The following is a 25,796-nucleotide window of genomic DNA, read 5'->3' as shown; positions in this document are numbered from 1 at the left end:
AGCCTTTGCCAACTTGGTGCCTTCCAGACGTTGAACTACAATTCCCAACAGCACCAGTGGCACTGATGGGAGTTGTAGTTCAGCATCTGGAGGCATAGCTGTCAACCTTCCCTTTTTTTGCAGGAAATTCCCTTATTCCAACGCCGTTTCCCGCTGCTTCCCACTGCTATCCTGGATTGTTAGATATCCCGTAGCCTGTCTCCGGGACAGGTGAGGCTGCTGATCCCTTATTTTCAAATCTGAAAGTTGACAGCTATGTCTGGAGGGCGCCTGCTTGGAGAAGGCTGATCTACCCATAACCAGTGACTGTGCATAGTGTCTACCTGTCTTACTCCTTTGAAATGGCCATTCAACTTGCTAATCCTCGTGGCCTCTGAAACACGGAGGGAGTTTGCTTTGTTTCCATTACATGGGCACTTGATCTGACCTTGAATGAACCTTGACAGCGGCGGCGAATGAGAGAGAAAAGATTTTGACGTGCTGGAGAAGGGAAGCAGACCGTCAGTCGATAGACATTTGCGCTTGCCTCTTAGTTATCCTGCTTTCCCAGAGCAACAATCCCAAGGGAGCTGGGGGAGCAGACGGTTTTCTAGCACTTCCCGGGAAATGAGATACAAGAGCCGATGAACTTTTTGCTTCTTCAAATTTGACACGGCGTCTTCTCCAAAGTACCCATACTTACTGAGCTTCTGCAGAAGAATTTATGAAGTCCGTATTTGTTCTAATGCCATGGGTGCACACCTGAAATTTGCCTACTGTCTTTCAGAAGGAGCACTATTTTGCCATTGTCTCAGCAGAAATTCTTGTCCAGGAGGGCACGTTTCCCCTCACGTTACTACAATTCTAAACAGGTGGTAATTTGTCTTATGCACTGGTTGGCTGAAAGCTACAGCAATTTTGAACTGAAACAAGTGGGGAGGTGGAGGCAGCAAATCGATCACTGCAGAAGTGGGCAAAGTGGAGAAGACCGGAGGAAATCCAGAAAAGGTAAGACATTTCTGCTCTCCACCCAAAAGAACAGCATGGCAGAGGTGAGATCATTTATAATTGTAATTATGACACCCACTCAACTGATGCAGGCCTAAATTCATAGGGCCGTCGCCAATGTTAGTCCTCCTCAGAATAATTTGTGTCCATTAATTTTGGTGCATGGCTAAATTCCTGGATGGAATTCTCCAAACTTACAAAAATTCTAGGTAGGAAGGACTCATAGAGGCTCAATGGCTGACAGGGTTTCCCTTAGATCTATTTATTCCTCAGTGTGAAGTTGCCATTCTGCCACACAGTTGGGGAACAACTGACCTAGTAGGAAAGGAAGAGCTCTGGTATTTTCAATTTGCTTAATAGCATGCATCCAGAACATGATGAATCACTATCCACAAAGCCCTCAAGACTTTCCCCCAAAACAGCTGTTTCAGAATGAAATGAAGGGATTAGTATCCACTCTTGAAATATTACCCTTTCGCTGTCCGTTCGTCCTTCACTGGTCTTCGCAGCCCATTAATCCATATTAATTGTAAAGCTTAAGACAAAGCAGATCATGGTTGTGTTTTACTCACATGGGTGGTGGCGGGGGGGGGATGAACACGGATGTACTGTAATGTGTGAAAACTGCACACAAGTGTCAATATTGCCTCTATTTATACATGGAAGCCACAGCACATCATGGCTCCCCAAACATGTACTTGCAACTGGACTTGCAAATTTTTCACACATTGTTTGCACACTTTTGTTCTCTGTCCCTGTGGAGGAGAAAATCTTGAGGTGTGTGAATATGACTTCTTCAACCAGGCATGCTGGTATCAATTCCACTGTATTTCTGGGGTCTACCAGCAGAGGTCACTGTGGAGCCAATGAAACCGTTGCAACCTAAAGATGAACTTGCCAAAGTATGGTATACCAAAACCCCAAACACCTTTCAGTATATTTTCTTCAGAAATTAAAATATGATTTCTGGTTCCCCAACCTTTTAAAGTTTTCAGCGATCAAAAATGGAAAAGCTGGAAGGACTTTGGATTCTGTTTGCTGCGGGATAGCAATGTGCATAAATAGTTTTTTCTTTCAAATCACTCTTTGATTACTAGAGTGGAAATATGTCTCAATTGCTACCTCATTTCCTTTAGCCAGAAGCAAGCAATAGAAAGCCTTTACACACACTTGTGATCCTTATAAATGTGTGTGTAACTTGCTATAAATACACACAGTCCCTACTGGTCTTAGAGAATACAATACTTTAATAGTTCAGTGTCGATACACAGTGGTGTGCTGCAAGAGAACACATAATGTGCTGTGAGAAAAAATGAAATTGTTGAAAGCACCTCTGAGCCCAAAGCACCCTAGCAGCACAGAATGCTGCCTGCTGTATCTCTGCATGAGCCACTGCTCTGGGATTGCTTCTTTTGAACCTGGGTGCATACCCAAATCAATGACTCCGGCACAAACACTAAGGATGGTCTCCTCTGAGGGCATGCAATTGTTAAACTCACACACCCTAAAAGCAGAGAGGTTTATGAGTGGCCTCCCATTCAGAAATAAAACTCACCTTGACTATCAATTGCTCCAGGGGGTAGGACCCAGACCAATGGATTCAACTTACAAGAAAGGAGATCCCAGGTAAACATTAGGAAGGATTTTCAGGTGGTAATAGCTGTTCAGCAGTGGAACAGACTACTTCAGAAGGCAGTGGACTCCCCTCCACTGGAAATTTTTAAGCAGAGGTGTGTGGCCATCTGTCAGGGTTTCTTTAGCTGTGATTCCTGCATTGCAGGGGGTTAGACTAAATTCATTCAGATGTTTGGGAGACTCTGTAATAACCTTGACAGGCCAATGTTGAATTCGCAAAAGGGATGTGTAGGCTTTGAGCTCACACAGAGCTCTTCGCCTTTCTGCTTCCACAGGACTCTTTGCCTGTGCAATTCAAAAAGGCTGCTTCTTGTTCTGTGGCCAGTCACCCCTCTAGCCTCTCCAGTAACCTTCTCCTCGCTCGCCACTACCCTTCCAGATGTCTGGTGGGATTTTCTCCCCCTTGGAGAACCTCTGCGACCTGGACAACGCCAACTGCCACCCGCTGGTGTGCTTCCTCTGCCATGAGCAGTACGAACACCCCTGCCTCCTCGACTGCTACCACAACTTCTGCGCCAGCTGCCTGCGGGGCCGCGCCATCGAGAGCCGCCTGACGTGCCCTCTTTGTGGGTAAGGAAGAACCATCTTGCTCCCCTGCAGTCCAGAGATATTTGGGTGATGGGATAAGCAGCCCTTTTTACTGATGAGTTATTGTACTTCTGCACTAGTCTGGTGCCATTTTGGAGCCCTTTGGGTGCTGCAAGAAATGCTTGTACAGTAATTTGAGAAATGCATTAAATAAGTAAAGGTTGGTGTGCTGTGAGCCCAAAGGTTCTATCCACAGAGGAGGCTGCCCACTGCATCTCTGCATGAGTCATTGCTCTGACCTTGCCTCCTTAGAACCAGTTTCCATCCAGATACTACAGATATCCATCCAAGCAGCAGGATATGGGCATCTTTGGGAGAGACATGCAAGATGGGCAGAGCCTGCAGGTTTTGTAGGGCCCCTGGGAAGACCCCTCTAGAGCACCCCCTCCATTTGTGTGTCTGCCTCCTCCTCACCCCTATCATCAGCAGCTGCTCTCCTCCTCCTTGCTTGCTTGCCAAGGAGAGAACCAGTGAGCAAGCCGGCCATTGCATCTACTGCTCTGCGTTGTCTGTATTTTAGAAACCTGCTCTTAGTTCTCTCGTTTTATGCTGCTGTGAAAATCTGTTTTATTACACATTTCTTATTATTGCAATTGTATTTCTACAATTGCCTTGATGCTTATGTTGCATAGTACAGTATTATGTTATGTAGTGACATTGGTACTGTCATGCTGAATGCTCACTGGGACTCGTAGGGCAGAAAGCAAGGAGTCCAACAGTAGGTGGCGCAATAGCCAAAGACAGGAAGAAGTTGAGCTCAGTGACAGGTAGAGCTAGCTCAACCTAAGGGCCCAATCACCTTCTCAATCCGCCCGCGGACGGTCCGGGAATCAGTGTGTTCTTACATGAGTAGAATGTGCACTTTTATTTAAAATGCATCTTTGGGTTATTTGTGGGGCATAGGAATTCATTCATTCCCCCCCCAAAAAAAAAATATAGTCCGCCCCCCCACAAGGTCTGAGGGACGGTGGACCGGCCCACGGCTGTAAAAGGTTGCTGACACCTTTTGTCCCTATCCTCCTCTCTGTTGAGTTCTACAAGGGCAAAACCGAGACATGTACAAATTTGCAGTATTGTGCTAGAACCTTAGGGTTTTGTAACCCTGGGGCAACAAATCACCCTTTAAAAAAGCATCAAACTTCCTTGTGGTTTGGAAAGCAACAGGAGATGCACTGAAAAGTGTGGGATGAACAAATGATCAACGGGGGGGGGGGGGGATGTATGAATACGCCACTAGCAAATGCACACCGGACAAATGTTCCCTGTGTCATCTCCCGGCAAATAAATCAGAACGGGTGCTCAATAAACATCATCCAACCTCCGTGCCAACTTTGCACAAGCAAACCAGAACATTGGCTGAATAAACATATCTTGTGGAGGGGCCCTAGTAAATCTCTCGCTAGTGTGAGCCAGGAATAGAGTTTGGGAATTAGCGGAAGAGGAATGAGGCATTGACTTCCTAAAAAGGGAAGCCGTGACCAGGCTAATGCCTGGCCTTTGTCTTCAGTTGTAAGACACCCATATCAGGTTTGACCGTAGCTGCCAAAGGAATCCAAGGCTTTGTGATTAACTGCCAGGGACAGAAACTGGGAAATAGGAGGGGGTTATTAGAGTTCTGTTCAACATTAAGAAGAGCCCCATTTCCCCGCTTTCGGGGTGAGCAGTGTCAATTTGTCTGTTTTCCCCCTGCTCCCCCCCCCCCACTGGAAACCAGGGTGCAAATCCGCACTTCTCTGCCTCTGAAACATGAAACCTCCCATCACACAATGAGCTTCAGGTGTGAACAGCTGCTGAGCTGAATGTCTCCCCTTTTAGCTCCAGCGGAATGCAGTTCAGCAGCAGGAAGGGGGGAAAGAGAGAAAGAAAGCTCGCCTTGGCCAAATCAGGCAAAGGCGTGCAACAGGTGGGGGAGAGAAATGCAACCCACCCATTATCTTTTTGTAAAACACTCCAAGGGGTTTTTAAACAATCAAGCCATGTCTACATGTTATGAAATAAATAAAAATAAAATCTAAATAAAATAAAAACAGTTAAAGCTTGTTCATTTACACACCTGGTTTTCCTGTCCATAAGGAAATCCATCTTATACCTGTTGGCTGAGAAGCAAGTTTCATTGTGTTCCATGGGGATTATTTCCACCCACCTAGCTCTGAGGGCTCGTCCAAAGGTCCCTTCTTCTTGTGCATTCGTGACGAGTTACTCTCAGGATGCTTTTCAAACGGTCCTACGTGATCAACACTTGCATATATTTTTGGGACAGTCACACTGCTTTATTTCCAATCAGTGCATAACCCATAACTTCCTGTTAAAGTCCTATAATGTTAAATACAACAAATATTCTGGGGGGGGGGGGGTTTGCTTCTTTGCCTCCCTCTGGGAAGCACCGCAGAGCAGAATAAATCCACCACAAATGCAGCATTATTCTGTCATTAACTTTTTAGCTGCGATTCCTGCATTGCGGTGGGTTGGAATAGATGACCCTTGGAATCCCTTCCAACTTTACAGTTCTGTGATTCTTTGTTGCAGAAAGTGCCCAGTTCAATAAAGCACCATCCTGTATCTCAACATCCTTGCATGAGTCTTCCTATATTATTTTGACATCCTTCCCAGGGCTTCCTCTTTCTCCCTGTGTCTTCCTTCTGCAGCCACCAGTCCATTGTCAGGGGGAATGGCCTCCCTCCAGAAGACCGGCTCCTGAAGTTCCTGGTGGACAGCTCTGGGGATTGTGAGGAGGAGGTCCAGTGTGCAAATTGTGACCTGCAGAGTACAAAGCAGGTAAGCAGAGAGGGTGGCAAAGAAGGCCTTTGAAGGTCAAGACTAATGTGTGGGAACTAGGAATGGGCAAATCTGCTCGTTTCATTTTCTTTCCATTTCTAGTTTTGTCCAGTATTTGTTTAGTCCTCCACATTTCCACACCAGTGTGCAATTTTTTTAAAAAATTATCCTGAAAATTCATCAGCTTTTTAGTGTGCATTTCTTCTAATGCTACACCTGCCTGTAAGCAATTCTGCATACTATACACATTTTTTTGCAAGGCCATTCTCCCAAATATACTGCAATTTTGAATGTTAATCTCACTTAATATATGCATTTTTAACATACCCCTCCACTGTCCTACTAAGCAGGACATCCTGGAATTACAGAAGCCATCCCGGCTTCTGATTAGATCCTGGGATAGCCCATTTTGGCTTTCATGAGAGCGTGGCCCCAAAAGACACACATCCCAATTTTCCTCTGCGGCATCTTGGAGGGTATGTTTTAATGCACACTTTCCCCTAGTCCAAGTATTTCTGTACTTGCTTCTTGGCTGGAGAACTGCGTTGTGAAATTCAAAGAAGTGGGAATTTGAAAGGAGAGCTGTGTTTTTGTCCAAAAGTGCAAGTTAGGTAAAGGTAAAGGGAACCCTGACCATTAGGTCCAGTCGTGACCAACTCTAGGGTTGCGGTGCTCAACTCGCTTTATTGGTCGAGGGAGCTGGTGGACAGCTTCCAGGTCATGTGGCCAGCATGACTAAGCTGCTTCTGGCGAACCAGAGCAGTACACGGAAACGCCTATTTATCTACTTGCACTTTGTGCTTTCGAACTGCTAGGTTGGCAGGAGCAGGGACCGAGCAACGGGAGCTCACCCTGTCACGGGGATTTGAACTGCCGACCTTCTGATCGTCAAGTCTTAGGCTCAGTGGTTTAACCCACAGCGCCACCCGTGCAAGTTAGTTAGGCTCAAATGGAATTTCTCCAGCCTTTTCACAAAAAGCAGTCTGCTGTTTAAAACTGCTGTTTTAAAAATTGCCTCTGTGTTGCAATCTATGCTGCGGTGCACATCCTGTTGCCACTGAATAAAATGTTCTGCCAGTGTGTGGTGGTGGACCAGGCATGCCAACCAGAGCTTTGCCCTCTAACCTCCCACCTCCCCCAGGACTTGGACGCCATGTATTTTTGCAATACCTGCCACCAGCCTCTCTGCTCCAAGTGCCGCGAGGAGACCCACAAAGCCAGAATGTTCTCCCGTCACGAGATCGTCTCACTGACCAAGCGTATCAAAGACATCCACAAGAAATGTTGTAAGTGTCTTTCCTATAGCCTTCCTTAACTCTCTGGAAACCAAACCTTAGGAGAAACAGTTGAGGGAGTTGGGTTTGCTTAGCTGAGAGAAGAGAAGACTGAGAGGGGATAGGGTAGTTTTTTCTTCAAATAACTTAGGTCCATTACATGGAAGATGTAGCAAGCTTGTTTTCTGCTGCTTCTTCAGAGGGGAAGGACCTGAACAAATTGATTCAAATTACAGGGAAGGAGATTCTGAATAAACATTAAGGACTTTTCGATAGAGATGTTTCTGGTTACAGGGCATGTCATAGAATTAAAGAATTGTCGAGCTGGAAGGGACCCTGAGAGTTCTTTAGTTCAACTTCCATTAATTGTAACCACTGCTCTCCCATCCAATTTGAAACCACACCAGATCCTGCTTAGCTTCACAAGCATGCCAACAATTTTATTGCTGCACCACTAGGAGGTAGTTTGATAGAGCTGTTTGATAGTAGAATGCACTCCCTCAGAAGATGGTGGACTCTCCTTCATTGGAGGTTTTTTCTTTTTTGTCTAATTTTTTTTTCAAGCTTAAAAGTGACACCTGTGTCTCTTCCAGCACTTCACGAGGAACTCTACATCATGTTCTCAACAGAGAAAAAGTCCATGCTCTGTATCAACTGCTTTCGGGACATGCCCGTGTGAGTTGCTGTTACTTCATATCTACATCACGAGCTATCAAGGCCATGGCCTTTTGCAGGAAACAGGAAGAGAGGTCCCTGCTCCGAGTTGGAGCTTAGCATCTAGAGGGGTTCTCCAGATATTGTGAACTGCAATTCCCATCAGCCTAAGCCAGGCTGCCAAAGCTTGGTCTAAAGACTGATAGCAGGGAGAGAACAGAGAAAGGACAAAGCAGTAAATGACAAAATATGCTGTAATGCAGATTTAAATTTCAGTGCATCTGGGGAGAAGTTGAAGACTTCATGGACCAGGGTGGGGGTGTTGAAGAAATGAAAAGAAGGAAATGGCACCACATCTAGAATCTAGGAGGGAATTCCAGACATCAGAGGATGCAAAACAGGTGGTACAGTAGCTTGAGAGAATGGAAAACCCAGGAAATATCTTCTTAAGGCTGCCTCCAGACTTTTGTTGCTACTTTCTGGGGAGTGCAGTTCATTCACATACTGGCAAATTCAGGCTGCACAGCTACAGTTGATCAGGAGCACTTGTGTAACCAACCCACTTCCCCAAGAGACTGTGATAAGCGATAGGTAAATGGGAAGGGTGGGATAAGAACTACCTTTGACACAAGATCATGGAACCTCCCTGCAAACATATCAGGATGAATGCACAATTAACAGGTCATCTGGAAGCACGCTTAATGTTGTTGGGTTGCTTTTGTTTTAAGGCAAAGTGGGGGGGGGGAAAGGGGGGAGAAAAAGCATTTCGGGGAAAACAAACTGAGATAATGGAATTGCTAAATGAATACAGTGGTGCCTCGCAAGACGAAATTAATTAGTTCCGCAAGTTTCGTCTTGCGGAGCGCGGATTCGCTGGGTATTAACGGCTTTAAGCAAAAGGAAGCAAACTCGCAAGGGAAAAAGACGGGGAAATCGTCTTGCGAAACAACGCAAAAAGCGAAAAACCCTTTCATCTTGCGCGTTTTTCGTCTTGCGAGGCATTCGTCTTGCGAGGTACCACTGTATTATTTTTTTTATTAAAAAAACAACAACATCCAAAGGTGAAAGCTTAAGAGTTGCCCGCTGAACCCTGATGGGTTTGACACACACACATCTGCAAAAGAAGCATTGCTACACTTATATAATGTGCATAATGAGCCAGTGGAACTCCATGCCACAGGATACCCTTTTTTAAAGGAAAGGAAGGAAAGGAAGGAAAGGAAGGAAGGGGTCGTGTCGTGGATGACAAAGACTTAATATTCCTTAATATAGGAAGCTTCCTTAAATGGCAAGTTTTGGTCCATTTAGCTCAGTGTTGTTGACACTGACTGGTAGCAGCTGTCCAAGAATATAGACTGGGGACATATCCAGACCTTCATGGAGCTGGGGAATGAACCAGGGGCCTTCTGCATGCAAAACAAAATACTTCGCCACTGACCCACAGCGCTTCCCCTCTGATACCTCCTTCTCTGGTCTTTCCTCCTCCAGGGAGAGTCGAGCGCATTGCATCGATATTGAGACTGCATATATGCAAGGCTGTGAGAAGCTAGACCAGGCCGTGATGGTGGGTATAAAAACTGAAGAGGTTTCACTGCCGGGGGCAGGGGGCGGCCCTGTGGCTGGGAGATGCTTTATCTTAATGCGACCTAGACAGAAGCATCTGGTCACGGGTATTCCCAGATCATCTTGGAGCAGGCCCAACCTCCCTGTTTTTTGAGCCAATTGGCGCTGGCAGCCTTCACCTGATGATTTAGATTACAACTCCCATCAACCTCACTTTGCTTGCTGGGACTGATGGGAATCGTGGTCCATCGTTTCTGGAAGGCTGTGGATTTGGGAACTGATAGAGTTGTGTGAATGGTTTTCCTGTCTAGGACACTTAAGGCATCTGTTTTGTGAATGGGTTGAGATTTGGGTGAAGGAGCTCTGAATAACAGAATGTACATCTAGGAACCTTTGATGTAAGTTGTTTTTAAAAGGTGAAGGGGGGGTAGAATCAGCCTTTGCCAACCTGGTGCCCCCAGATGCTTTGGACTACAACTCCCACCCTCTGTGCTAGCTGGGGCTGACGGGGGCTGGTAGGACCGAAACCAATGGATTCAAATGACAGGACATTCAGACAGGAGGACCGTCAGAAGGCGGTGGACTCTCCTTCATTGGAGATATTTAAGCAGAGGTTGAGCGGCTATTGTCAGGGATTCTGGACCTGTGATTCCTGCATTGCAGGGAGCTGGACTAAATCTTTTCCAATGCTGCAATTCCATGATTCTTAATCTTGCCCTTTCCGTGGGGTCTGCTCTGCTCCCCTACTGATAACGCCTGCGGTTTTCAACACTCGCCTTTTCTGCCCTGCGACTCAGGCTGTGAAAGAGCTCCAGACATCCACCAGGGAGGCAATAGTGCTCCTCAAAGCCATGATCGAGGAGGTCCGCAACAGCGCAGACGAGGAGGAAACATCTATAAACTCGCTCTTCAGCAGCATGCAGGTGAATTGCGGCAGGGAAGGGTCACTTGCAGCCTTGGTCTTGAGTCTGCCTGCAGGGGGCGCTCTTTGAGGCAGCAGCCTACCCCCTAGAAGCCCAGTTGTGGTGGAGGGAGGGAGACTGCCTAGCGCTTGACGTGAGGAACAGTACATCTCTATCTCTCTCTCTCTCTCTCTCTCTCTCTCTCTCTCTCTCTCTCTCTCTGTCTCTCTTTTCCACAGGAGAAATTGGCAGAGCGGAAGAAGATGCTTTTGAAAGTCGTTCAGAGGTAAAAGTGGTCCCGTGCTCAAACTCCTTGTCTGATTTTTTCCCCCATTGGCAAAAAAGAAGCAGGAGTGTCTTGGGGCTTATCCAAACAAAACTTTAGGGTACCAACGACAACAGCCCACGCAGATCTTGCTCATGTGTTGTGAAGGATTTATTCAGGACAGATAAAAAGAAAGGACTTCTTCATGCAGCATGTAGTTAAACTTTGGAACTCCGTCCCACAGGAGGTTGACCTCTGTGAGAACAGGATGCTAGACTTGATGGGCCTTTGGCTTGATCCAGCAGGGCTCTTTTTATGGAGGTCTATTGTCACAGCGGTACGTGGGTGGCACTGTGGGTTAAACCACAGAGCCTAGGGCTTGCTGATCAGAAGGTCGGCGGTTCGAATCCCCGCGATGGGGTGAGCTCCCGTTGCTCGGTCCCAGCTCCTGCCAACCTAGCAGTTCGAAAGCATGAAGTGCAAGCAGATAAATAGGTACCATTCGCTTTACCTTTATTGTCACAGCAGAACCTCCATGCCCAGGGACAGCCTACCTCTGAATACCAGATAATGAGGAGCAACAACTGGAGAGTGCTCAGGTCCTGCTTGCAAGCTTCGCATAAGCATCTCGTTGGCCACTCTGAGAAGAGGATGCTGGATTAGATGGGCCATTGGCCTGATCCAGCAAGCTTGCCTTATGTTCTTATCTTCTTAAGAGATTTACTGGAAAGTGCTGCCATCCCCCTAGTTTCTAACCTCAGTCCTGTTTTTATGGGCAGGAATTAAGAGGAAATGGGACGCGGTGGCGCTGTGGGTTAAACCACAGAGCCTAGGGCTTGCTGATCAGAAGGTCGGCGGTTTGAATCCCCGCGATGGGGTGAGCTCCCATTGCTCGGTCCCTGCTCCTGCCAACCTAGCAGTTCGAAAGCACGTCAAAGTGCAAGTAGATAAATAGGTACCGCTCCGGTGGGAAGGTAAGCAGTGTTTCCACACCAGAAAGTGGTTTAGTCATGCTGGCCACATGACCCGGAAGCTGTACACCTGCTCCCTTGGCCAATAAAGCGAGATGAGCGCCCCAACCCCAGAGGCGTCCGCAGCTGTACCTAATGGTCAGGGGTCCCTTTACCTTTATTGTCACAGCAGAACCTCCATGCCCAGGGACAGCCTACCTCTGAATACCAGATAACGAGGAGCAACAACTGGAGAGTGCTCAGGTCCTGCTTGCAGGCTTCCCATAGGCATCCCGTTGACCACTGTGAGAAGAGGATGCTGGATTAGATGGGCCATTGGCCTGATCCAGCAAACTTGCCTTATGTTCTTATCTTCTTAAGAGATTTCCTGGAAAGTGCTGCCATCTCCCTAGTCTCTAACCTTAGTCCTGTTTTTATGGGCAAGCCCTCAGCCAATAAAGCGAGATGAGCGCTGCAACCCCAGAGTCGGCCACACCTGGACCTAATGGTCAGGGGTCCCTTTACCTTTTTATTAAGAGGAAATGGGACACGGGTGGCGCTGTGGGTTAAACCACAGAGCCTAGGGCTTGCCGATCAGAACCTGTAACAGGGTGAGCTCCCGTTGCTCGGTCCCTGCTCCTGCCAACCTAGCAGTTCAAAAGCACGTCAAAGTGCAAGTAGATAAATAGGTACCGCTCCGGCGGGAAGGTAAACAGCGTTTCTGTGCGCTGCTCTGGTTTGCCAGAAGCGGCTTAGTCATGCTGGCCCCATGACCCGGAAGCTGTACGCCGGCTCCCTCGGCCAATAAAGCGAGATGAGCACCGCAACTCCAGAGTCGTCCGCGACTGGACCTAATGGTCAGGGGTCGGTCCCTTTACCTTTTATTAAGAGGTATGGAAGTTTCTCTGGCTGCCTCAGATGCATTTTAAATATCATCGGTTAGCACATTTCAGGTTCATTCCCACCTCTCTAACTGTGGAGCTCTCTCATTTTGTGCATAAGCAGCCTTATAATACTATCATCATTATTATTATTTTTTGTCATTTCCAGCCAGTATGAAGAAAAGGAAAAAGCTTTCAAGGAACAGCTGGCACACTTGGCATCTTTGCTGCCCACCCTACAGGTAAAGCACCTGAGTCGGGAGGGTGGCCATTCCTCCCCCCCCCCCCCGCAAAAGGAAGGCTCTCTGCACATTAACAGTAATGTGGCAGGCAAGAATTCAACAGGCACAGTCACCATATCTCAGCCCTGCTTACCTCACAGGGTGCTTGTGAGGACAAAACGATGGGTGCTTCCTTGAGCTTGAGGTGGGGAGGGTGTAAATTTGAGTAAACAAACAAAAATACACCCAATCTGAATGACAAAGGAGAAGACGAAAATCCCACTTTCTATATTTGCATTGCATTATATTTATAGGGCACCCTAACCTTCAAGGTCAGGTAAGGTACCATCGGCCTCGTTTCCTAAAATTGTATGTCAAGTTTTGCCAGAGTTTGGAGGGACTTGGAAGTCTCATGAGATAAAACGTAGAATGGCAGGTTGTGGTTGGACAGACACTGAAATTGAGTGAGGTTTAGGTCCTCATGGAAGCCAAGCAGTCTAAGGTGAGGGAGCCCTGTCTCCCCGCCCCAGAGGGGAGGAGGCAGATATGGCCTACTCGGTGGTGAGAGAAACGCCCTTTGCACATGCTCAGAGGCCCTCTCGGTTCCTCTGCTCCAAGTACTCATAGTTTTGGTATTTGCACAGGGGTCATGTTTCCTTTCCTCTCCTCTTCAGGTCCACCTGGTGACGTGCTCTGCTTTCCTCAGCTCTGCAAATAAGGCTGAATTCCTTGATTTAGGCTATGTAAGTCATCACCCACAAATTCAAATAACACCCCCTTATCACAGCTGCCTCTGTGGGTACTCAGATGAGGCGCAAAGCCCTTCTTGTGAGTTTCCAGGGCAAGAAAAGCACTCTGCAGATGCTCAGAAGCACCTGATGGTTATGAATCTTTGTACTTCTATCAAGTAAAAGAGGATAGAGCCCTGCCCCAAGGAGCTTACAAACCAAACTTTGACACAGGGTAGACAAGGAAGGAAATGGCAGCTTGAGGATCAGGGGAGAAGATGGTGCATTTAATACAGCTGTGTAGACACAGCAACAGCAGGGTTTGGGGGCTCGGGGGTTATGCCAAGGACTCTGGTGTTTTGAGAGCAGTTAGAAAGAAAGAAGTAGCTAAGGAGATCATAAAACTGTAGAGTTGGAAGGGGCCGCATCTAGTCCAGCCTCCTGCAATGCAAAAATCACAGCTAAAGAATCCCTGACAGATGGCCAGGTGGTTCTTGTTCTTGACCAGAAACAGTCATGGGGCAGGGGCTGCTTTCACAACGGAGGGCGGCATTTCATTGAACTGACCAGATCATCCACAATTCTGTTTTCAGCAACTGATGGAGAGGCTGCAAAAAATCGTCAAGCTGCCCCATCGACTGAGGCCCTCCCAGACGAGCAAGGTACAAGTTTCTGCTCTTCCCTGCTGAGCCAACCTAGCAACTCCAGCCACCCAGAGAGCATTTGAGCAAATGTTCACACACACCCCTTTCCCTCTGGGGTCATGCCTGTTTCATCTATCAGTTCTCCATGGGAAGGTCACCAGGCAAGCCAGACATAGTCTGCGCCATGAGGTCTAGCGGCACACCTGTAAAGCCAAATTTGGGTGTTTGCTTTAACTCCAGGTCCTGTACCTGAGGCTTTCCAGAGTTTTGCGGGAGACAAAGATGAGGCTGTCTACACACCATAGGTGTATCTTCACAAACAAAACCCTCTCCTGAATTGAACCCCCTTTCCACAAGCCTCTGAGGGCAAAATAACTATCAAAAGGGCCCCTCTGCCAAACACAGACTATAGAAGGATTGCAAGGAAGAAGGCACTTCTTTGAGATATTTCTGAGTCATTTAGCTTTAAATACCAACGTAAGCACCTTGAATTGGGCCTGGCAACCAACTGGCAAGCAGTGCAGTTGTTTTTAAACAGGGGTTATATTGAGATCCAAACAGAACCTCAGCCAGTTATCTGACCACTTGAAGTTTCCAAGTTGCCTTCAAGGGCAGCCCCAAGTAGAGGGCATTGCAGTAATCCAATCTGGAAGTTGCCAGAGCATGGACTACAGTGGCCTCGTGTTTGCTTTGACACGTAGTCCTGTCCACAGAGTCCCCTTATATCCACGTGCAGGAGAAGGCTTGCAACTCTGGGTGCTTTCAGAATGACGACCCGTCTTAATTGGTTTCCCTTCCAGATCAACACGGAATACAGAGCTGAGTTTGCCCACTGCCTGGAGCCCTTGCTGCTTCTAGCGCCCCGTCGCTCCGTGGTGGTGAATGGAGCAGGCATCGGACCTGGGATGAGCAACAGTAACATGTAAGCTGCTCCCGAGCCCTGCTTCATCTGTAGCAAGCTTCCCCAGATGTTTCGGACTACGAGTCCCATCATCCACTGCCAGCAAACACAGGCAATGGCTGATGGGAGTTGTAGTCCAAAGCTCCTGGAGGACACAACATTGGGGAAGGGGGATCTGTGAGGAGGGAAACGCAGTGAAGTATTTTTAAACAAAGGTGGATTGTGCAAAGCTGAATACGGGTTGGAGACGTTTTGAAGCCCAAACTTCTCTTGCCTGCCTTTGAGCTGGGCACCAGGCGCCCTTGGAGACAAAAACAGCTGTCCTGATTAGCGAGCAGATCAGATGGGCTGGCGGTGCCAGTTCCAGGAAGCCAAACTGGCTGGTTGGGAGGCTGTTGTATCAGAGAGTCCCAGTGCAGCTGGCACCCGATCGAACATAGGAAAACGAAGAACATTGTTTCTGTTTCTTTGGGATGTGGAGCAAGGAAGCTAGTTCCAGCAATTGTAGCAAAGAGGCTCCAGGGATGGGGCAGAAAATTGATTGTTTGCATTTAGATGCAAATTTACCTACTGACTTCTCACCTTGTGAACAATACTACCTTCAAAATTTGCCCTCCTTTGAATTTTGCCGTTCTCCAGCAGGCATTAAAAGTATACATTAAAATGCACTTATTTGTAATAATAACCTGCGAAAATGCATTATATTAGGAGAAACTGCTCTGCAAACATTGCAGAGAAGCATGCGCATATAAGGAGAAATTTGCACCAAAGTGCTGATGAATTTTTTTGAGGACTTTTTTTAAAGAGAAACTGAAACGGACGTATTTGCCCATCTAGTGCAGACTTGCTTGAAAATAATCCTTTCTGTTCTGGCAAACGATTTCATTTGCTTGCCTTACACACACATTGCATCTCCACAAACGTTGTTGAATGCATTTGGAATTGGTGTAGCTCTTCTGCAACCAGCTGCACTGCAAAATCAAACTTTTTGTAAGAATATTCTTAGGCGGGGTGGGTGGGGATAAGCTAATACATTTATTGCGGCTTTCATCGAAGGGATTCCATAAGCATGTTCACTTCACTGCAGCCTTGTTACTGCTGCAAGAGACTTAAAGAGTTACACCTGTGTCAGCTGAAGAAAAGAAAGAAAACGTTTTGGTCAGTTAACATAACTGAAGGCAAATAAGTGACCTCCATCTTTGCGCATTCATGCCGTTGGAGTCCTGATCCTTGCTGTGCAAACAAGCATTTGAGGGCTGCTAGTTTGGGAGGGAGGAAACAGGAGACTGGTGTGACAGCCACGGCCAACAGTCTGTTTGCACCATACCGCAGCCTCCAGGCAGGAACAGTCTACCTGAGTGATAAGAATTTTGGAATTCCAGCAGTTAAACTACGGAATTCTCTCCCACTGGAGGCAGTGATGGCCATCAACTTGGGTACCATTACAAGAGGATTTGGCAAACAAATTCATGGAGGAGATGGGCTAGTGATGGCTACCTGCCAGGTTGGCTCTGCGCTGAACAAAAGTTGCTGGAAGCCCCAGGAGGGGAGAGTGCTGCTCTTGTGATCCTGCTTGCTGGTTTCCTACAGGCATCTGATTGGCCACTGTGAGAACAGGATGCTGGACTAGATGAGTCATGGTCCTCATCCAGCAGGGCTCTTCCTTAAGTTCTTATCTGCAACATAGTAAAGGTAAAGGGACCCCTGACCATTAGGTCCAGTCATGGCCAACTCTGGGGTTGCGGCGCTCATCTTGCTTTACTGGCCGAGGGAGCCGGCGTACAGCTTCCGGGTCATGTGGCCAGCATGACTAAGCCACTTCTGGTGAACCAGAGCAGCGCACGGAAATGCCGTTTACCTTCCCGCTGGAGCGGTATCTATTTATCTACTTGCACTTGGACGTGCTTTCGAACTGCTAAGTTGGCAGGAGCAGGGACCAAGCAACGGGAGCTCACCACGTCGTGGGGATTCGAACCGTTGACCTTCTGATCGGCAAGTCCTAGGTTCTGTGGTTTAACCCACAGCGCCACCCGCCACTGATTCCTGGAATGGGGTAAGTGGTGTCAGCTGAGGAGCCTCCCCCAGGTATCAAAACATCCTATTACAACTACAGTACTTGGGTCTGGAATGGCTGAGAGTCCTAGAAAACAGCAACACCCCGATGCATCTTGCTTTTGGCGCTCAGCTAGCGTGCCTGTTGCCTTTGTATGCCTGACCACCTTCATGCCCCAACCTACTTGAGAAGCAGATGGCAAACCCAGTGGATCCTTGCACACATCCCAGCCTGCCTGCTAGCAGTTTGCCCATCCCTATTTTTATCAGAATTTCAGAGAACTCTGCAAAGCACATTTCCCTGGCACTGGATATATTTAGTACCATTGACATCACAGGCCCCTCTGTTCTGGTGCAGCTGATTGCTGTGCAGGCAGGGACGGCCCTCTCCCAAAGCTCTGGGGGCAAAGTGATGGGTTGGGCCGGGGGTCTTCAGGATCCCCTTTCCCTCCAAAGGGAAACTGAGGCTGAGAGCATTGGACTGGGAGTGCCAGGTGCCCGGCTGAGGGGAAAGGCCAAGCAGAATTTGCAGGGAGTCCCCATCTGCCGGTCTGGATGAACCTTCTGATCCGTAAGTGGCGATCTGAGCATCTCTCTTGGCTGTGGGATGAGTCAGTGGGAAGGACTGTCAGGCTGCAGCCGGGCTCTTTTTAATTTGGTTGTGGGTGGAGGGTTTGTTACATCACAATTAATTGGCAGATAGTCCTTTACTGGTGTAGATGAATCAGTCTTTGACTCATGACGCTTCCAGGTAGGTGTGTGTTGAGTATGTGTGTGATAATGATTAATTTCATTATAGATTGCTCTCTGTGCAGCATATCAAAGCCATTTTGCAATCCAATAAAAACATACACGAAATACATTGCATATTTAAAAACAGCTTTAAAATCCTGCATGTCTTTCTTTTTTAAAAAAAGGTCAACACAGTAACATATATAAAAACAATTTCAAATCCAATACTGCGATATTGCAAAGGGGCTGCTGAGATACCGCAAAGGGTGTTGCCTCACAGTGGTGTTTATTATGGGATGCATGCACATTTTCCCAAGTGTCAAAACACCGTTGGCATCAAAAAGCCAGTTTGTATTGCTCACTGACTCTACCCATTTAACCCAGATTTACATTTTCTTGGAAAAATTACTGTTTGCCAGCAACCCGCTTGTGATATCTGCTTGGCTTGTTTGCTATATGAAACCCCTGCCTGGAACCAGCCTTGGTCATCGGCAACAGCTTCCTTTTGTTTTTAACTCCCATCAGATTTTCCTTGGAAAAAATAACTCTGGATTAACTGGTGGTGGTGGTGGGATTTGAGCTGGGATTTTGACAATGACGTTGTGTGGCTACTGCCCAAAACTGACATGTGTGCAGACCATCCATCCCACAACAGGCAACATAATCAAAGCTTATAAAATAATGCATGGCCTGGAGGAAGGGAATGGAGGAAAGTTTTCCTCTGTTATAACCCTAGGAATTTGTGGACACTCCAATGAAGCTGAATGTTAGAAGATGCAGGACAGATAAAAGGAAGTCCTAATTCACAGCACAGAGCTAAACTGTGGAACTCCCTCCCACAGGGGGCCGTGATGGCCACCAATTTGGATGGCTGTAAGAGAGGATTAGACAAATTCATGGAGCAGAGGGCTATCGATAGCTACTAGCCATGATAGCTATGTTCTGACTTCATGGTCAGAGGCAGTGATGCTTCTGAATACCAGTTGCTAGAAGCCACAAGATGGGAAAGTGCTCTTGTGCTTGGGCCCTGCTTGCTGGTTTCTTACAAGCAACTGGTTGGCCGATATGAGAACAGGACGCTGGACCAGATGGGCCATCGGCCTGAAACAATACGGCCTTATGATACAATACGATAATCTTTATTGTCATTGTCCCATACAGAACAACGAAATTGAAAAAATCTACATAAGACATTAAAAAAGCAACAAGCCTGCTATTCCAGCTATCCTAGGTTAGCCCCCCTAAAAACTCTGATACCCCATAATTAAATACAATATACTTCCATAAAGACTGCTTACACTGCGTTTAAAAGATTTGGATAGAAACTGTTTCTCAGGTGGCTAGTTCTAGTCTTTATAACCCTGTACCTTCTTCCATAAGGCAGAAGCTAAAAGAGATCATTTCTGGGGTGCGTACTATCCTGCGCTATCTCTGCAGCTTATGGCAGCTGGAAGCATAGATTTGATCCAAGGTGGGAAGAGTGCACCCAATTATTCTTTCCGCAGTCTTTACAACCCTGGACAGGGTTGTTTTTTCCCTTACAACACACACCTGCTGCAGAAGCAGCCTTGCCACATCTTCCAACACACTTTGTCCCCCCTTAAGTAACACAACTGATGATGAGTGCTGAGATCCAAAGCCATTCCCTTCTGGAGCCTCTCGCTTAGGGACTCCTCCTCTCTTCAGCTGGCTCCCTCTTCTTCCTCCAGGATGTCCGGAGGTCCCTGCTCCAAGACCCTCCTCGTGTCTGGCTGCCCCTCTACCTGCGAAAAAATGTCCCTGGCAGGCTCCCTGGTCCGGAAGCCCACCATGCACCGGTACATAAGCACCAAGGTGCTCCTGGCTGAAGGTGGAGAGACACCCTTCACCGAGCATTGCCGCAACTATGAGAACATGTATCGGGTAAGGATGGCTGGGCAAAGGAGAGGCTGCTCTCGCTCTGTCACTGGTGATGGTGCGCAGCTCTGGGCACCTGCGGAAGCAAGCCAGCACCACTGCTGGATATGTTGCTCAGCCTTGCAACAGAGCAGGCCAAGATGAATCAACAGGCCCAGCCAATGAATGTGTGTTTGTGCATGCACGCGCGCGCACACACACACACACACACACGCAAAATAAGAAGACAGGAGCATTATAGCCTGACCACTATAGTCCATGCTTTGGTGACCTCGAGGCTGGATTACTGTGATGTGCTCTATATGGGGCTGCCTTTGGGTCTGGTTTGGAAGATTGCTGATGGGAGCTTCTGGCTGAGAGCATGGGGCACCAACTGTGCCTGCCCATCTACTACTGAGCCAGGTTCAAGGTCCTTGTGTTCATTAACAAAGCCCTGAACAACTTAGGTCCAGGGTGCCTCAGGGAATACCTGAACCCTTATATCCCCAGCTTGATCACTGAGATCATCTGCAAGAGTATTGTTGGTTGTTCCTTGAGTTGGCGAGGCTCCTTTGACCACAACAAGGAACTGAGCCTTTAGAGCCATCAGCCCTGACCTGTGGAACATTCTGTCACTAGATTCAGACGCCAACCTTCTGTGCCAACTTTTAAATGCCTGTTGAAAACTCTTCTGTTCCGCCAAGCCTATACAGGCACTTAAGAATGCATTCTTCCACAATTATTATTAATTAAATTTGTATTCGGATCTTCACTGGTATTAATGAAAGTGAACATTAAAAGCATAAAAAAGCCAAAAACAAACATCAGTTGTTGATGCTTGTTTTTAGCTTTTAATGTTTGCTTTCAGGTTTAGTATTGTTGCAAACATCTCATATCTGTTTTTCTGATATAGTGGTATAGAAATATTTTTTACAAACAAAAAAATAGTAAGTCATAAATCCCCGCACCCTTCCCCGGTTTGGCAAAAAGGAAGTTCTCAGCATTCTCTTGCTGATCCTTCCGCCTCGTCAACTGGAGTCTTTCGAACTTGCTTCCTTTCCCCCCGTGTTGCTGCAGGCCCTTCAAATAGAGATTCAGAACTTGAAGGATCAGGTGCAGGAGCTCCACCGCGACCTCACCAAGCACCATTCCCTCATCAAGACGGAGATCATGAGCGAGATCCTGCAGAAGTCGCTGCAGATGGACGTGCAGATTGCTTCAGAGTATTCCTCTGTGGAGATGATGCGGAGCGTGTTTGAAGAGGTACGCTGACTTTCTCAGGCTGCAGAGTCCTGCAGCAACTATGCACTCACAGTACACACATATGCACAAAATCCCCCCGCTTGAGGAGCATGTGCTGATAACTCCGACTTTGTGTTTTGCAGACCTGGGAAGAAACATATCAGCGAGTGGTAAATGAGCAAGAGATTTATGAAGGTGAGCACAATATGAACTTCTCTGAAGCCATCCAACCCCACTGACCAGTGGTAGCTGGTAACCTTTTTGACTTGGTAGGGCTGCAGTATTATACCTTGCTGTAGGTATAATAAGGACTTGTATAGCTCTTATGTAGGAAGGTGTGCCATTGCACATGTGCAGAGTGCCATTGTTTCTTCCACTCTGAAAGTCAAACCATTGATTATTACTCTGTACATCTATGTACAGGAAAATAACTTCCATGTAAGAAGGCCAAGTACACTTTTCAGAAAAGATGTGACTCCATGCCTCTTATTTAGAAACGCAGCCATGTCGCATAAGGTTTTGAATTTGTGTATGGAGAACCACAAGCTTAACTTGAGTCAACAGTGTGATGCAGCGGCAAAAAAAAAAAAAAAAAAAGCTAATGCAAGTCTAGGCCGCATTGACAGAAGTATAAGGTAAAGGGACCCCTGACCATTAGGTCCAGTCATGACCGACTCTGGGGTTGCGGCGCTCATCTCGCTTTATTGGCCAAGGGAGCCGGCGTACAGCTTCCGGGTCATGTGGCCAGCATGACGAAGCTGCTTCTGGCGAACCAGAGCAGCGCACGGAAATGCCGTTTACCTTCCCACCGGATTGGTACCTATTTATCTACTTGCACTTTGACGTGCTTTTGAACTGCTAGGTTGGCAGGAGCAGGGACCGAGCAACGGGAGCTCACCCCGTCACAGGGATTCGAACTGCTGACCTTCTGATCGGCAAGTCCTAGGCTCTTTGGTTTAACCCACAGCGCCACCCACGTCTAGATAAAGGGAAGTAATAGCAGTGCTCTATTCTGCCTTGGTCAGACCACACCAGGAGTCCTGCATCCAGTTCTGGGCCTCACAGTTTAAGAGGCATATTTACAAACTGGAAGGTGGGCAAAGGAGGGCAACCAAGACCAAACCTTGTGAGGAACAGCTGACAAAGTTGGGCATGTTTAGCCAGGAGAGCAAGAGGATATAGGATAGCCATCTTCAAATAGCTGAAGGGTTGTCATATGGAAGATGGAGCCAGCTTGTTTTCTGCTGCCCCAGAGGACAGGACCCAAACCAATGGATTCTAGTGACAACAAAGGAGTTGCCAAATAAACATCAGGAAGGACTTTCTGACAGTAAGAGCCATTTGACAGTGTAACGGACTCTCCCAGAAGGTGGTGGACTCTAGGCTTTTAAGCAGAGGTTGGGTGGCCATCTGCCAGAGATTCTTTAGCTGTGATTCCTGCACTGCAAGGGGTTGGGCTACATGACCCTTTGGGAGTCCCTTCCAACTCTACAATTCTATGATTCTGTGTACCTATGCTTATTGTATGAAAGGGCCAATCCTTTGGACTTGACTGACTTAACGCCAGACTTCCTTCTCGTGCAGCACAGCTCCATGATCTGTTGCAGCTGAAGCAGGAGAACAGCTACCTGACAACCATCACCAAGCAGATCGCCCCTTATGTCCACTCCATCGCCAAAGTAAAGGAGCGGCTGGAGCCCAGGTGAGGAAGCCGAGAGCCCGGTCCGCTGCTGCTTTCCTGCTCCGCTCCCAGATCCTGCACAAGTTTGCCTTCAAAAACCTCCACTGCCTTATCTCCAGAGGGGAGGATTGAAACCGATAGATTCAAGTGACAAGGAATTAAACATTAATTTGACTAAACATTAGGAAGCCATTCAGCAGGGACAGGGACAACCTTGGAAGGTGGTGGAATCTCCTTCATTGGAAGTTTTAAAAGCAGAGGTTGGATGGCCATCTGCCAGGGGTGCTTGAGCTGCGATACCTGCATTGCAGGTGGTTGGAATAGATGACTTGGCCCCTGAATTGTAAATCCCCATTGTGCTTCGTAAAACACCCATAGCTGAAGGAATATGTAGTCTGGCAGAGGGATGATCAAGCCTTGTGACTTTGTGAGGGAGGAGGGACCCTCTGTCCTCCAGAAATCTCTTTTGCTCCAACCCTGTCAAGGTGTATGGCTTTAATCAGTCGGTATTTGTGGTACATCTCGAGTCAGCTTCCCCCATGCCAAATCCCCCAACTCAACCCAAATATCCCTTCAGGTTACAGGACACAAAGGAGGAGAGGAATGGCCAGCCAGAGAGCTTGCAGAAAATATATGATGACCCAGAGGCTGCTGATGTCCAGCACAGGTATCTATCTGATCCATTTCAGGTAGCAAAGCATTTTGGTTCTATGTTGATGCCACAATACCGGAGGAGCAAAAAGGTAAATATTCAATCTGTTGTTTTCCAAGTGGCCACTCCTCAGGGGATACAGATTAACTAAGTGACCTGGTCATCAGCCATCAGTGTTCGCTTGGGAGGGAAAATACTTGATCTAAGAGGCTGGTTTCAAAGGGAAGCACTAGCAGTTTCATGCTTCAGTGTTAAAGAGACAAATTCATGGAAGAGAGGGCTATCAAGGGCTGCTAGTCATGATGGTCATGCTCTGCTCCACAACTGGAGGCAGCAATGCTTCTGAATACCAGTTGCTAGAAGCCACAGGAGGGGAGAGGGCTCTTAGATTCAGATCCCGCTTGCAGGATTCCCACTGGGGCACCTGGTTGGCGACTGTGAGAACAGGATTCTGGAGTAGATGGGCCATTGGTCTAGGCCAGAATTCCTCAAACTCGGCCCTCCATATGTTTTTGGCCTACAACTCCCATGACCCCTAGCTAGCAGGACCAGTGGTCAGGGATGATGGGAATTGTAGTTTCAAAACATCTGGAGGGCCAAGTTTGAGGAAGCCTGGTCTAGACTCTAGCAAACTCTTCTAAAGTTCTTATAGCCTTGCTATACTAAAGGCTGCCTTGTCCAGAATCCTATGCCCAGTAACATCCATCCAGATGCTTCTGCAAATTCTACAAGCTGGTTCCCCAGAAACTGGTAGACTGCGCAAGAACAGAGGTTCCATTAAGCTGTCAGAGCTACTAGCCTAAGATAGGGCTATCCTCCAGCAGTTTACTTAATTAAAAAAAGCTTGGCATTTATTTAGTGATAGAAAAGCTAGGGCTTGTTATGATTTCCTAGACCATTCCTTCCACCCACTGTTATTTTTCTCTTCTATCTGAGGCCTGATTTGTGCAGTGGCCTTGAGGAACGAGAAGGAGCCTCGGAGCCCAAAGCAGAAAGCCAGATTCTCAGCCCAGCCGCAGAGGACCCCCTGCTGAAATCGAAAGAATATTACAGGAGCAAGCAGAAAGGCCGACCCGAGAGTCCCCCGCAGCCACCAGGACCTCGCAAGTCAGCCAAGGAGGCAGATCAGGAAACAGAGCTTCTCCTGTGCTGAACCTGCACTCGCAGTCTTTCTGAACAAAAATGTTCATGTATGGCATAGCAGACTCTTTTCAGTGTGGTGTGTGCTCAGAAAACCATATATATTCTGCACTAAGATAATCCTGATTCTGCAATCCCTAAAACATGCAAAACAGAAGGATTTATTTTGCGTTACTCTGCAGGGCTTCTTTGTTGTTGGCACTTCCGGAGCCCAGGAAGGTGCAGGCTTGTTAAGAAACAATGGAGGGTGCAGCAGTGGAAATCTTAATTCCTCCAGCTTCTGACAAGTATTGCCGGTGTTCTTTCAGCCGTGCCTCCCACATCAATGTCTAGACAGGCACTGGCTTCTCAAACAGCTCCAAACTGAGTGAGTGAGTCTGGGCTTCTCTGAGAAAAGCGAAATCCTCCTATAACTACCAAGTGTGTGGATTTTCTGCACCTGCCTGGAACTGCAGGTTTTTCTTATTTTACCATGCAACTGAGAGGCATAAAATGTTGCTATGCAAAACCAGCATCTCCTATTATTCAGCTACACCCTTAAAAGCCAGTTCTCTAGATACAGCCATATCCACTAGCACACTAGAGGTTGGGGCATCCTTGGATCCTGAGAAAAACATTCATTCAGCAATTCTTCTGTATGGCTTAAAGTACCTGTGTGCAGAAGAGGCCTGCCCACTGTCTCTCTCTGCATGATCCCCCGTTTTAGCCTTGCTTATTTCCCGTGAGCCTCTCCTGGGGTCTAGCAATCTTGCCATGTCTCCTGAGCAGATGTGGGGACCCGCCTGCTGTTGCTGAACTACAGATCCCATCAGCCCAAGGAAACACAGCCCTTGGCCAGGGTGCATGGAGTTGTAGTTCAGAAACCTCTAGAGAGCCCCCAGCTGTTCTGGGACAATGTGGTTAGATGATCCAATCCCTCCAGACAGAGCAGAATTACCTTCAGAGGAGCTCACCTGTTGCACCTCTGCAGCAGTCACTGATGTAGGCTGGCCTCCTTCCAAGGAGGTAACTCGCTCTCTGAAACAGGGACCTCCAAATGCTGCTGGACTCCCCACTCACATAGTCATCCCCGATGTGTGTCGAAGTTTAATTCGGGGGTGGAGGACATTCCTCTTATATTGCAAGGCCAGGAAACACTCACTTAGATGCAAACGTTTTCCTTGCCTTTAACGCTTATGGATTTTATTAAGCAACCTTCACAAAATGGATCCCATATGCTCAGTATGATAATTAAGGATGTGTATTTGTGCTATTAGAATTGGGGTGCATGTGGAAAAAAGCATACCTGTTTTCTGTTTGAAGACAGATGGCCCTGATGCAGTGCCTACTGGCATGATGGCTAGGGCTGATGGGAATTGGGAGTCCAACATCTGGAGGGTTGCAGGATCCTAACACCTGCCGAAATGGTTTTAAAATAAGAGGGCCCTTTCCTTGTCCACCAGGAATTATGGGGT

The 25,796-nt window shown here is 47.5% G+C and overlaps 2 protein-coding genes across 4 annotated transcripts in view; both read left to right on the top strand.

The window, feature by feature from the left end:
• KCNAB2 (potassium voltage-gated channel subfamily A regulatory beta subunit 2) overlaps positions 1 to 25,796 on the top strand; it is a 384,406-nt gene that overhangs the window by 191,681 nt on the left and 166,929 nt on the right. The window lies entirely within an intron of this gene.
• On the top strand, positions 315 to 24,850 carry RNF207 (ring finger protein 207). 3 transcript variants are annotated; one of them, XR_014567422.1, is made up of 18 exons: positions 315 to 1,031; positions 3,002 to 3,192; positions 5,856 to 5,985; positions 7,127 to 7,271; positions 7,853 to 7,934; positions 9,402 to 9,477; positions 10,274 to 10,399; positions 10,618 to 10,664; positions 12,644 to 12,716; positions 13,370 to 13,438; positions 14,017 to 14,085; positions 14,868 to 14,989; positions 19,462 to 19,654; positions 20,705 to 20,890; positions 21,013 to 21,064; positions 22,459 to 22,571; positions 23,128 to 23,217; positions 24,139 to 24,850. XR_014567422.1 is itself a non-coding variant. In XM_083752595.1 (18 exons), exons 1-18 carry the CDS (start codon positions 867 to 869, stop codon positions 24,353 to 24,355), a joined length of 2,151 nt encoding a protein of 716 aa, XP_083608721.1. In that variant the 5' UTR covers positions 323 to 866; the 3' UTR covers positions 24,356 to 24,850. The 3 variants fall into 3 exon arrangements, 2 of the variants coding, with proteins under 2 accessions (XP_083608721.1, XP_083608722.1); XM_083752595.1 differs by having other exon boundaries at positions 323 to 1,031; positions 22,454 to 22,571; XM_083752596.1 differs by having other exon boundaries at positions 324 to 987; positions 22,454 to 22,571.

The sequence above is a fragment of the Podarcis gaigeae genome (genome assembly GCF_964106915.1).
Source record: "Podarcis gaigeae genome assembly, chromosome: 8".
NCBI classification, from domain to species: Eukaryota; Metazoa; Chordata; class Lepidosauria; order Squamata; family Lacertidae; genus Podarcis; species Podarcis gaigeae.
The sequence above is the reverse complement of the archived record's forward strand: the minus strand, read 5'-3'. Positions and strand labels throughout refer to the sequence as shown.